We start from the raw sequence: 13,647 nt of genomic DNA, 5'->3' as shown, positions 1-13,647 counted from the left end.
GCCCCATCCTTTTTTTCTCTATCCATTTTTGCTCTATAGAACCAGATCTCTTAACTGAAATCACCAGAAGCAGCTGTACAAAACAGAAACAAGCCCATGGCTGCTATTGCAGGATGTAATGTATAAAATTAAAAAGGTAATCGAGTGAATCTTTAATGGATTTAGAAAACACAACTTACCCATCCATACTTCGCCAAAGCATCCCTGACCCAGCTTCACTTCAAGTCTCAAAGATTCCCTAGGAATTTCCCAAGCATCCTTCGCTAATCCCTGGGTTTGTGGTTTCACAGTGGGACACACAGTTGTTAACCTATAGCACAAGCCATCAGCATGTTCTAAAAAAAATAAATACACATTATTTGCAGAGCTGAAAAACATGCAGCATTCTAGTATTAAAGGCTAAGTTCATGGTTTTTCCCAACTAAATTTCAGCTTCCCTATGTACCAATATACCATTATTAAACTTCTCTTGCAAAAAAAAAAAAAAAAATTTCCATCTTCTAGGGCATGCATTACTTCAGCCTCCAGTGTCTCCCAAAGAAAACGTCTCCATTACTTCCTGCTATCTGGTCGTTATGACATGAAAACGGTTAGAAGGAAGTAGTTCCATCAGCTGACCTCATTAACACACGCTGCACTTGTTCTTCCCCTCCAGAAGTTTGCTACAACTCACCTCTACAGTTACATGCTAATCTAATGCAGGCAATGCCAGCACTGTTCTCACCGAACACACAGCCAAGGTTTTCCTCGTTTTGTACGTTACCTTTTTCTTGCATACATGGTTAATTTGGCAGAGTGTGCAGGAGCTGAGAAACCACAACAGTCTATGTGGAGGAAAGCTGTAGTATTGAAAACAGAAGTGTGTCCCTGGAAGTCTGTAAAGCTCATGCCCGTGTCCCTGGATGTAAACAAGCTGCAAACGGGCATTGCCATTAAATGTTAATGGCATCCCAAAGGTTGGTAGCAGGTGGGTGTTTGTTATGCCATGTGACAAACGCCTTGTAAGTGCACCAAAAAGCGTGGTAAAAGTCCTGAAGTTTCTTTGGGGCTTCTGCCATGCAAAGGGCAGCCCATTCAAGTGAACTGCTCAAATCCCCCCCACCCCCCCTAAAAACAAAACAAAAAAAATGTGTGGGAACGTGAGTGAATGTGAACAGGGTCTGACAGCTGAGTGACTCCATTCACTCCCCCCTATGTACTTGTGGGTGGAAATAAAACAGGTGGTGTAGTAATGAGGGAGGTGCAGTCCAGAGTTGTAATACCCCCCTTATTCTATGATGCGTAAGGCAGTGCATGATGGCATATGATCTACATCAAGTGATGTAAACAGAAAGCATTTTTTTTTTTAATTTCAAACAGAAGATTGAAAGCTGCAGTGGATGAGGTGACAGCTATGTACATTGGGATGGCTTGGGCAAAATACATTAGAAGAGGAGTCTATTATGAAATATTCTGCCTGAAAAAGTGAACTTAACCTTTAACCTAAAAAGATTTATAACATTTTATACATTTTTTTGCTCTTTGAATTACCACATTCTGTAACAGCCCATTCAGACTAGCACAATCCGACTTTGCGGGGCGACCTGTGAAGTCGTGGTGCACAGCGTGCACCCCGACTTCGGCGCGACTTGCAGGGACTTCACATAATGGAAGTCTATGGAAGTCGCTCCCAGGTCGCCCCAAAGTAGTACAGGACCCTTTTTCTAAGTCGGAGTGACTTGTGTCGCTCCTATTAAAACGGGTCCTGTGCTAATCAATGGCGAGCGACCGAGCGCGGCTTGTCAGGCTGACAAGTCGCGCTAGTCTGAATGGACTCTTAAGTAGCCTAATTTTTCTCATAGTTCATTCACACCAGGTGCCATGGGAATGCTTTGCGTGGCTATTCCAGCACAGTCCCACCACACCTCCACCGCAAGACAGGACCAATATGCTTGCCTGGTCTCCGATGCGACCATTTCATACCATTGTGTTGCAGTCGTGTGCATTGGAAAAAAAAAAAGAAGTACTGCATGCATTTTTTGCCAGTGCAGAACAGGGCACCCCAAGCTGGCCGATGTGTGACATTTCAATAGAGATGTGTAAAAAGAAAAACACATTGCGCTGTGCTGTTATCAGTGCATCAACACTGTGCTGATCAGGTTGGACCACACTGCGCAGCAGCTGGTGTGAACAACCCCTAAATCAAGTGCTACTTTATGAAAATACTGACATAATGAGCATCTCAGAAATAAATGTCCTAAATGTATGGTTGTAGGCATTCAGAAATGGAGGTAACAGAATTCTGTCCAGAAGAGGCAAATTACCAATAAAATGGCCTTATTACCTGAGTAGTGTTTTACAAGCTTCTGCAGTGAATCAAACTGTGCCCGTGTAGTGATATAATATCCTCCATTGTCAAGTTTTCTGATCTTGTAGTGTTTCACATTATCACCTTTTACTTCATCCCAATCTCGAATAGAAAGGGAATATGCTCCTATAAAAACATAAGATATTTGTTAATTCTATTAACATAGTTTTACCAAACGCTCAGATTATGCTCTTCCTCATAAGTGCTAAAAAGTACAACGCAGGGTGTTCTATATATATATATATATATATATATATATATATATAAATAAATAAATAAACATTTTTCATAGCAATAGCCCAGTGACAGTGCACGCACATTTATTCTGTGCAAATGGGACAAAAAATGTTATTAGGCTATTCCCTGTGCTGGTCAAACATTTTTATTTGATATAAAAATGGAAAATGCCACATTTGGCCACTGGATGGCGCTCAATACCATAGAAAATTCCTATGGCACTTTTTAATAAATTAAAACATTTGTCTAGCACAGCAAATAGCCTATCATTTGGTAATTTTCACCCTTCACACAGATCTAATGCACATGCACTTTTACTGGGTGAAATGCTATGCAACTTTTTAATTATAACCCTTTGTCAAGCAGTAATGGCAAGCCATCCTTGGATAAAAGTCTTTAGCTTTAAAAGATATGGGCAACGTATCTATTTAATGTCACCTCATTATAAAAATATACCTCATTATAAAAATATACATCTTCTTGGTCACTGTTTTAAAGTGATTGAAATCCTATTTGGATGACATTAAGTTTACTAAAGTGCTGGGTATCATACAATTGCTTTCATTTGAAAAAAATAGATTTTTGACTTACCATAAATGATGTTCCTTGATGGACAAAGCTCCTGGTATTCAAACCATTGGGTTATACTGCCCCCTACAGGAGTAGGACACTAGGCAGAAAAAAATTCTGGCTACATCCATGGACAGTCCCAGGGGGTATACTCACGTTCTTTGCTATAGCCACCCATTTTTCTAACAAGCAATTTCAAGAGAATAATAACTTTGCAGAGGGATGGGTGCTATGTCCGTCAATGAACATCAGAGAAATGGATTTTACAGTCAAAAATCCAATTTTCTCTTTCTTTGACGGACATAGCTCTTAGTATTCATAACCATAACCATTACTAACCATCTCAAAGCAGTGTTAAACATGAGGGGTAAGAACAACCAAAAAATTCCCAAGGCTAAACATTAGCCAACCAGGCAACAGGGGCTCAACCAAAAAACTGGAGCCCACCTGAAAAAACAATACACCCTCAAAGAGGATCAGGTCCTCTTAATCAGCAGACTGCAAAACCTTGTGGCCAAAGGAAGCATCTGCAGATGCCAACACATCCATTTTATAAAACTTTGTAAGTGTGCACCGACGACTGTCTTGCAAACCTGCATCAGAGACGCCTGATGACGGCAGGCCCAGGAGGCACTAAGCGCCCAAGTAGAATGCACCTGGATAGGGAAAGGAGGAACCTGACCCCTGAAGGAATAGGTCTGAACCACCGTCTGTCTGATCCATCTGTAAATGGTCGCAGAGGAAGCAGACAACCCTTTTCAAGGTCCATCTGTGAGCACAAATAGGGAGTCTGACTTCCTAAAAGACTCCGTAGCAGCAAAGTACACCCTAATTGCTAGGACCACATCCAAGGCATGCAAGGCAATTTCCTTTGGATGTTTTTGGCCTGGGACACAGGGAAGGCAACACAATGTCTTCATTCAAATGAAAATCAGAGACAACCTGAGGAAGGAACAATGGACAGAGGCGAAGAACCCCCTTATCCCTGTGAATCACCAGGTAAGGTGAACTGCAGGAGGCTTCTGCAGAGCTGAAAGCACCAAATTAAGATCCCAAGGCAGCAACGGAGCCCACACGGCAGGAACCAAATGTCAGACACCCTGAAGAAAGGTACGCACCAGGGAGTGTGTGTCCAAAGGTCATTGGATGAAGGCCGTCAAAGCTCTTGGCCCTTGATAGTAGTCAAGGCCAATTTCTGTTCAACCCCCCATTGAACGTCAGTGACCAGCCACACCAGATCGGCATACCAAGCCCCAGCGAGGCCAGTCCGGAGCCACTAAGATGACCAGAATCCCTTCTGCCTCGATCCTGCATAGAAGTCTGGGCAGAAGCTTGAGAGGAGGTAGGGCGTAAATCAGACAATACTGACCACATGGGGACACCAGCGTGTCTGTGGCGTCCATCAGAGGATCCCTTGATTGAGTCACAAACCTCTGCAACTTTCTGTTGAGCTGAGACGCCAACAGATCCACCTTGGGAGTGCCCCACCGAGGAGAGAGCTGATGAAACACCTCAGAGTAAAAGAGACCACTCCCCTTGGTCCAACGCCTGCTGACAGATAAACCGCTCGTCAATTTTCCACCCTGGGAATGTGTACAGCGGAGAGGGCTGGAACGAACAGTTCTGCCCACCTTAGAATGCCTGCTACCTCCAGAGCTGCCAGGACACTTGTGCCCCCCTGATGATTGACATAAGCCACGGCCGTGGCATTGTCTGATTGAATGCGCACTGGACAACCATGAAGACAGTCCATCCAATAACTCAGACACAGTCTGATCGCTCGGAGTTCCAAGACATTGATCGGTAGTCTGGACTCTTCCAGCGTCCAGATCCCCTAAACAGAATGCTTGCTGAGGACGCCTCCCCAGCCGGATAGGCTGGCATCTGTGGTGACCACTGTCTAACAACAAGGGAGGAAGGATTTTACCAGCCAAAGCGTCGGAGAACAAAGCCACCATATCAAGGACTCCTTCATTCCCAGACTCAGCCAGATCCGATATTCCAGAGACTGGGGAGTCTTGTCCCATTTGGTCAGAATCTCCCTTTGCAGGCACCTCGTATGGAACTGTGCAAACAGAACCGCCTCGAAGGTAGACACCATCAGGCCCAGCACTCGCATGCAAGTCCGGAGGGATGACCATCTGTTGGACAGCAGGAGATGGAATTGCAGCCTGCAATTCCATCTGTTGGACAGCAGGAGATGGAATTGCAGCCTGCAATTTCTGCAGCACCACCCAGTCACCAGGCACAAAGCACCAAGCGAGAGGGTACCACAAGACTCACCACCCGCAGAGACAAGCACCTGCAGCCACCAGGATAATCTGCACTACATGTGCGACGATCAGGAAGTGAAAAGATCCAGGAGTCAGCACCAGGGGATAAGGAGGGGCTCCCATCACCGAAATTCGCCGCCCACATGGCTCCACTGTCAATGGCAAACTACAGCAAAATGGCATTTGGACTACACAAACATGGCTGTGGATTATAGAAACACAGGCTACAACAAAATGGCAGTACAGGGACCCAGGATTGGGAGACCAGGCCTCAAGCACAGATCCAGACCCCCCGCCAGATACACCCTGCCTCATCCGGTTGCCGGCGGCACACCCCTCTGGTCCCCATCGCCAACCCCAGGAAAGTGGCCAGACCACACAAACAGCCCCAGCGTATGTGGAAAGGGGGGGGTCAAGATGAGAGACTCCGCGGGGGGGTTAAGTGCCTGTGGGAAGGAGGGGAACCTGGGGATCCGACGAACCCAAGGAGGGGCCCATGTCCACCCCAAAACCATCCAGGAGGCGAGGGAGAACAGCTACTCACCATACCAGGAGGGCACCACTCCAGACAGAACCCCTCTCCATCTAAATGGGGGGCTGTCGGCCAGGAGGAACACTGCGATTCAGGTCGAGACCCAGTCGTATGCAACCTCGCAGGCCAGCCCCCGTCCAGTGGGGCTGTGTTGCGGCCAACCTAGCACGGAGCTGAGGTCTCTGTGAGCTCATTGGCTAGACTGGGGTGACCTAAGGATCTAAATTATCCAGCCAGTCTCCCAGTCCAGCAGTAGATCTGTGTGTAGATCTCACAGGAAAAATCCAGGAGCAAAAAGTTTTCTATATAAATTTTTTTTACCAGGACCAAAGATTCCAGCAAGGAACTAGGTCCTTACTCCTGATTAGGCAGAAAGAATGGCTATAGCAGAAAGAGTCAGTATATCCCCTGGGACTGCCCATGGGTGTAGCCAGAATTTTTTTCTGCCTAGTGTCTTACTCCCATAAGGGGTAGTATAACCAAATGGTTATGACCACCAGGAGCTGTGTCTATCAAGGAACGATAGAGAAATACAGTTTTTACTTTTTTGACAACATTATGCCACGGATATCCTCAAGCCTCTGGGTAGCCAGTTCCTATTTACAAGTTATATAGCACGTCACTGATCAGCGCTAGCTTAATGGTAATAATAGTGGAACATGCCTGTGCATTTATCGTTCACATGGCCACTTATAATCCCCAGTGAGAGAGCACATTATGGGTGGCTGACAATGCAGGGATACCACTAGGAGACAGTGACAAAGCAGTTCAAAACAGAAGTGTCTGAGAAGGGTCACCAGGTAGAATTGTAGTTGTAAACTTGTATCTTTTTTTTTCTAAAATGCCTTGCCATTACTTCTTGACTTTTGTAATTACAATAACACGCTAAAAATAGGAGATTAGAGTGACTAATTTAATATGAATGAAAAAGACATAGCTCACCACATATAAACAGTAACACAGTGAGATAAGTACCTTTAGTGGTTTCACTTTCCCTTACTAAGAATGTTCCTCTCTGGTTCCCTGGATTGAGGAGCAATCTTTCAGCGTCTTTTCTACCCATTTTCCCAAAATACCATCTGAAAAATAAAATGACACTGATGTTACCAGCATCTGGATCCATGTAAAAGAAAAGTTTCTTTCTAAAAAGATCATTCATCATACAAGGTTCATAATGTTATTTCTTTAGCGCAGCTTTCCAATAGCTTTTTGCAATATTATACAGCAACAGCCTTCTCATTCTTTCATTTGAATAAAAACACCACAAAAAAATGTGATTTTTGACTCACGGTAAAATCCATTTCTCTGATGTTTGACGGACACAGCTTCTGATTTTCTTAACCATTGGGTTATACTGCCCCCTAAAGGAGTAGGACACTAGGCAGAAAAAGCTACTCAGTTTTGTTACAAGCATTGTCAGAAGAATTACAACTCCACAGAGGGGTGGGTGCTGTGTCCGTCAATGATCATCAGAGAAATGGATTTTATGGTAAGTCAAAAATCCCATTTTCTCTTTCGTTCAGTGACGGACACCGCTCTTGATCTTCTTAACCGTTGGAACGTCCTAAAGCAGTGTTGTTAAACATGAGGGGTGGGAAAAGCGGAAAAAATTCCCAAGGCTAAACTATAGCCAACCTGGTAAACAGGAGCTAAACCAAAACAACTGGAGCCCACCTGAAAAGAATAAACCCTCTCAAAGAGGACAGGTCCTCTAAACAGCAGCTTGCAAAACTGTAGCCAAAGGAAGCATCCGCAGATTTCAAACCTGCGTCACCGCGTAAGCCTGAACATCATCTGTCTGATCCACAAACAGGGAGTCTGATTTCCTAAAAGACTCCATAGCTGCCAGGTGCACCCTAATCGCCCGGACCACATCCAAGGCACGCAAAGCAATTTCCTTCTGATGTTTTGGCCTGGGACACAGGGAAGGCAACACAATGTCTTCATTCAACTGAAAATTAGAGACAACCTTTGGAAGGAAAGTCTGACAGGGACGAAAAATCACCAAGTAAGGTGGACAGGAAACGCCGCCACTTCAGGCACCCTGCACATAGAGGTGAACCACCAAAAAGGCCAACTTCTGGGACAGCATAAACAGGGAAATCTCCAGAAGATTCTCAAAGGGAGGCTTCTGGAGAACAGAGCACCAAATTGAGGTCCCAAGGCGGTATCGGAGACCACACTGGAGGAGCCAAGTGCCGAACTCCCTGAAGGAAAAAAGTACGCACCAGGGAGTGTGTAGCCAAGGCCAGTTGAAAGAAGACCATTAAGGCTGACACCTGACCCTTGATAGTACTCAAGGCCAGTTTCTGCTCTGCTCAACTTCCCCTGTTGAAGGAAGGTCAAGATCCGAGCCACCAAAAAACAAGGATGAAACCCAAGAGACTTCCACCACGCAATGTGTCTTCCACATACAATGGTAGATCTTCCTAGAAGTAGATTTCCTAGCTTTTACCAGTGTTGGAATCACTGACTCAGACAAACCTCTATCAGCACCTGGCGTTCCACAGCCAAGCTGTCAAAGCCAGCGACTTTGATTGGTCCTTGGGACAACAGAACCTCCCTGAAGCTTCAAAGGAACTTCAGCGAAGAGCCGCACCAGATCGGCGTACCAAGCCAGGGGGGGGGGGGGGGGTTACTAAGATGACCGGAATACCTTCTGCCTCAATCCTGCGTAGAGGTCTTGACAGAAGCTGGAGAGGGGGGGGGGGGGGAGGGGAGGCGTAAATCAGACGATACTGAACCCACGGGGCCACCAGTGCATCCATGGTGTTCGCCAGAGGATCCCGTGACCGAATCACAAGCCTCTGCACTTTTCTGTTGAGCCAGAACTTTAACAGATCCACCCCAGGGACGCCCCCCCGGAGACACAACTGATGAAACCCCTCCGGATTAAGGGACAACTCCTCTTGGTCCAACGCCTGCCAACTGAGGTAATTCGCCCGCCAGTTTTCCACCCTGGGAATGTGTAAGGCGGAGAGGGCTGGAACAAACCACTCTGCCCACCTTAGAATGCCTGCTACCTCCAGAGCGGCCAGGACACTTTTTGTGCCCCTCTAGTGATTGACATAACCACAGCCGTGGCATTGTCCGATTAAATGCGCACTGGACATCCCTGAAGACGATCCGTTCAATGTTCAAGGCACAGTCTGATTGCTCGGAGTTCCAAGATATTAATCAGTAGTCTGGACTATCCAGTGTCCAGATCCCCTGAGCTGAATTTTTGCAGAGGACACCTCCTCAGCCAGACAGGCTGGCATCCGTGGTGACCACTGTCTAATACAAAGGGAGGAAGGACTTGCCCAGCCAAAGCGCTGGAGAAGGAAGCCACCATATCACGGCTCAGCTGGATCTGATTGTCTAGAGACTGCGGAGTCTGGTCCCATTTGGCCAGAATCTCCCTTTGCAAGGACCTAGAAGAACTGTGTAACTGAACCGTCTCAAAAGGTAGAAACCATCAGGCCCAGCAGCCGCATGCAAGTCCGGAGGGAAGACCATCTGCTGGACAGCAGGAGAGGAATCGCAGCCTGCAGTTTCTGGAGTATGTCCAGAGGAAGGAGCACTCTGGCTAAGGGCAAGCCCAGAGTCAGACCCAGATAGTTGTGGATGAAACCAAAGCAGACTTCTGAAAGTTCAGAATCCAGATGCCGCTCCCAGAAGGAGGTCGTCCAAGTAGCCCAGTACCGCAATCCCCCCTTGGCTTAACAATGCTAGCACCAGTGATAACACTTTTGTGAAGACCCGAGGAGCAGAGGCGAGACCAAAAGGGTAACGCCACAAACTGACAAAACCCTGACAACGTTCTGAAGTTGGAACTGGAACAATCACCCCTTGAAGCAACAGGTCTTGTACTGCCACAAACAGACCCTGTAAACAGTCCGGGGACAAGTTGGGAGGAAAGAACCTTGTGGGTAGGGGGGGGGGGGGGGAGAGCAAAACTTGATCTTGTAGCTGGTCCGAATGACTTTGTGGACCCACTTGTCTTGTACCAGAGAAGTCCACGGGTCCAGAAACTAAGATATCCCCCCACCCACGATACGGGTGAGGGTGCATCTTCATGCTGAAGGAGCCTTGTCCTTGAGAAGCCCGCTCTCGGCTTGCCAGACCAGGTTTGTTTGGATCCTTCGGGGTGGTGGGGGGGGGGGCCTGAAAGGCTTTGAGCCCTTGTCAGTCGACCATGAGGGACGAAAAAACTTCTTATGAGCAGAGAAGGAGGGCATACGTCTAAGACGAGGTTCCTTGCCCATAGCAACCTGCGGACGAAAAGTACTCTTTCCCCATGTGAGACCTTTAATGATGTCATCCAGGGTAGCCCCAAACAGGCGATCCCCTTGAAAGGGGAGATCAGTCAAGGCTTTTTTGGAAGTCTGGTCCGCAGGCCAGAATTTAAGCCAAAAGCCACGCCGAAGGACCACTGCCGAAAGAGAGCCGAGGCATTAGGGGAGCCGCATCCAAAGAGGCATCACAAACTGCAGCCCCTGGATCAGCTGGTCAGCCAGCTCAGCAAAGGCAGGGGGAGCTGTTCTCCCTCCGGGTCACAGCGGAAGAGCTTAGCCCACTCGGTCAGAGTTTGTGACACCAGGGCAATGGTGAATACCAGGCTCAGTGCTGCACCAGCCACAGTGTACATATTGCGGGCTACAGCCTCAGCCTTCCTGTCAGCCAGGTACTTAAAGCCTGGGGACTCTTCAACCGGAATCATTGTTCAATCTGGAAACCGGTGGACCAGTTCACTTCTTAATAAGGGACTCCTCCTAGAGATGGCCCCTAGTAAATCACTTAGGGACCCCAGGGGGACACTTTGGTCTTACCCACTCTCTAGCGACAATTCTGTCAAAATAAGCGCAGAAAGGAAACCCCTTTGGTGCTCTGGATGGCTTGTTATAGCAAAAGGGAACCTGCTCCTCCATAGCAGCTGCGTCCTCCATCTTCAAGGTCTCACGCACAGATACAATCAGTGCTTCCACCAGCGCCTTTTTTGTGCACGGTTGCAGATGTGAAGGAATCGTCCTCACTATCTGAGAATTCCGGGCGTGTGTTCGCAGACCCAGCAGGGTGACTCACATCCGCAGCAGCCAAATCAGATTCAGGATCTGATGAGACAGATGAGGCAGGGGAAGGCGGGGGTGCTTTTTGCTAGCCCATCGCCCAAAAGCCACCTCCGCCCGGGACACAAAGGACTCCAGGACCGTCATCAGTGCATCGATGGATTGTAGTCACCAGGGGGATCCCACAAAAAGTGTAAAACACTGCAAAGAGACAACCCCCCACTGCGCTAACAGCAGCAACCGGGAGCCAGGCACAAAGAACCAACCGATCCTCAGCAGAGAGGGAGAGAACCCCCACCAGACTCACCACCAAGCAGAAACAGGCACCTGCAGCCACCAGGACAATCTGCATTCCATGTACTGCGATCAGGAAGTGAAAAAATCCAGGAGTTTGCACCAGGGGATGAGGAGGGGTTTGCACTGCCGAAATTGCTGCCCACAGGGCTCCTCCACAGTCATGACCGCCACCATTTTCAATGGCAAACCTCCGTAAAATGGTCGCCGTGCATAGAAACACACTGGCTACAGTAAAATGGTGGCCCCCGCGAGGCTCCCAGGCAATCTTCCTGCCTGGTCACCGGCAGCGCACCCCCTGGACCCCATCGTCAGCATAGCACCCTGCCCCCACCCCAGGAGGTGGACCAGACCACCCACACAGCTCCCAGTATAAGTGTGGGGGGGGGGGGGTTTGGGATGAGGGATAGATGAAAGGGGGGTACCTGAGGGGAAGGAGGGGGTCCGAGCATCACAAGGAGGGGCCCACGTCCTCTCCAAAACTCTCCAGGGGGGACAACTACTCACCATACCAGGCACTGCTCCAGACAGAGCCCCTCGCCATCGAAATGGGGGGAGAGGCTGGTGGCCAAAAGGAATGCTGCGACTCGGGCTGAGACCCGGTCGTATATGTGACGTCGCGAGGCATTTAACCCGCAGGCCAGCCCCTGCCCAGTGGGGCTATGTCGCAGCCGACCTAGCGCGGAGCTGAGGTTTACGCGAGCTCACTGGCCAGATTGGGGTGACCACTGAATCTAGATTATCCATTGTCCCATCGCCCAGTCCAGCAGTTGATTGTAGATCTCACAGGGAAAAAAAAACAGGAGAAAAATTTCTATCTAAAAAGAAAACATTTGCCAGGACCAGAGATCCCAGCAAGAAACTAGGTCCTTACTCCTGACTAGGCAGAAAAAAAAAAAAAGAGTACCCATAGCAGAGAGAGGGAGTATACCCCCTGGGTCTGCCCATAGGCGTAGCCAGATACTTTTTCTTCCCTAGTGTCCTACTCCTGTAGAGGGCGGGATAACCCAATGGTTATGAAAATCAGGAGCTGTGTCCGTCAATGAACGAAAGAGAAAGACACTATCTCCGCAGCGTCTCCTTTCAAGATTTGGGTTATTTTGCGTTCCCTAGGATTTCACTGGAAGAATGGTAAAGTCACCCTTGCCTAGGATCCACAGGCAGAAGCAAAGGTTAAAGTATCTTAAGTAACTTTTGCCATATTTTTTTTTTTTAATAAACTGAATGCGGATATTTATGATAGGAGTGGGGCCTTAATTTATTGCGTTGAATTCGCAATTTTACTACTAGGTCTGCTTTAAAAAATAATCTGCGGCCAGTATGATGTTAAACTGCAAAAAAATGTAAAAGTGTTTTTCTTGTAATATGGTCAAACGTGGGCACGCTGTGTACAGTGTGTGAACTGAACACATCTATAAAACTAACTTCTTGCTCATATGACTTACTGCTTTTCTCCGAAATCTGCACAGTCATCCTCTGTAACTTATTTCTGCCAAGACATTTTCCTAGAACTCTTCATAACTGAAGGCATGCGGATGGTAATCCTTTTAGGATTACATAGCTGAGTGTGCTCAGGTGGGGAATACTGAAGGCAAACGCTCTTTTATTAGGGAGTTTGAGAAAGGGCAAGCAAAGGCAATAATTAATAGCTTCTAACAGAAAAAGTTTCCTAAAGTCCTTGCAACTGCAATCTACAACACATAGTTTAGGAGACAATTTCAAGCCCAATTTTGTTAAAGTGGAACTTTAGTGGGAAAATTAAGTCTTGCTAGATCACCTCAGGCAGGCCCCTTTTGCAGGAAGTGTTAAATTAAAAATGATTATATTGTTTAAAATCTAGTAATACACAGTTTCACCCTGCTGTACACCTGCTTAGTTGCTTTCTATTTTAGGCACTGTGTCGAAAATCAGAGCCACTAGAAGTTGGATCTGTTGGCAGCCTAAAGATTTACTGCTGCTCTGGGACTTTGGGCTTTAGCAAAATGGCAACCTCCAGCAAGAATAAAAAAAGGAACAATGCTGGAGGCAATTTAAACCTCACATTCATTTTAGTAGCATATTTATTCATGTGGAATGTATGTTCATTGCTGAAGAATATTTTTTATCAAGTATTATGTGTAAAGTTCCGCTTTAACAGGGTTAAACTTTCTGCATAGTGGCATGTGGTATTGCCTGCCGAACAGAACATGCCCTATTTTTTTGTCAACATATATGGGGCTGTCTAGCTGACACTGCATGGTCTTGACAAGTGCCTAAAGCGGTTTAAAAATGCACTTCACCTGTTTTTGGCACATGACAGCGCTTATGTAAAAGGGGACTAAGATTTTTTTTTTTTTTCCTTTTTAG

The 13,647-nt window shown here is 47.1% G+C and overlaps 1 protein-coding gene across 1 annotated transcript in view; it reads right to left on the bottom strand.

Moving 5' to 3' along the window:
• The window catches only part of YES1 (YES proto-oncogene 1, Src family tyrosine kinase), a 138,806-nt gene that overhangs the window by 29,137 nt on the left and 96,022 nt on the right, over positions 1 to 13,647 (bottom strand). Inside the window, exons 5-7 of the mRNA XM_082258783.1 lie at positions 6,935 to 7,038; positions 2,324 to 2,473; positions 180 to 335 (exon numbers count right to left, since the gene is read on the bottom strand). Coding sequence (XP_082114909.1) covers positions 180 to 335; positions 2,324 to 2,473; positions 6,935 to 7,038 — 410 coding nt within the window. The remainder of the gene's footprint in view (positions 1 to 179; positions 336 to 2,323; positions 2,474 to 6,934; positions 7,039 to 13,647) is intronic.

Source organism: Pelophylax lessonae, assembly GCF_965119305.1.
Source record: "Pelophylax lessonae genome assembly, chromosome: 5".
Classification (NCBI taxonomy): Eukaryota; Metazoa; Chordata; class Amphibia; order Anura; family Ranidae; genus Pelophylax; species Pelophylax lessonae.
The sequence above is the reverse complement of the archived record's forward strand: the minus strand, read 5'-3'. Positions and strand labels throughout refer to the sequence as shown.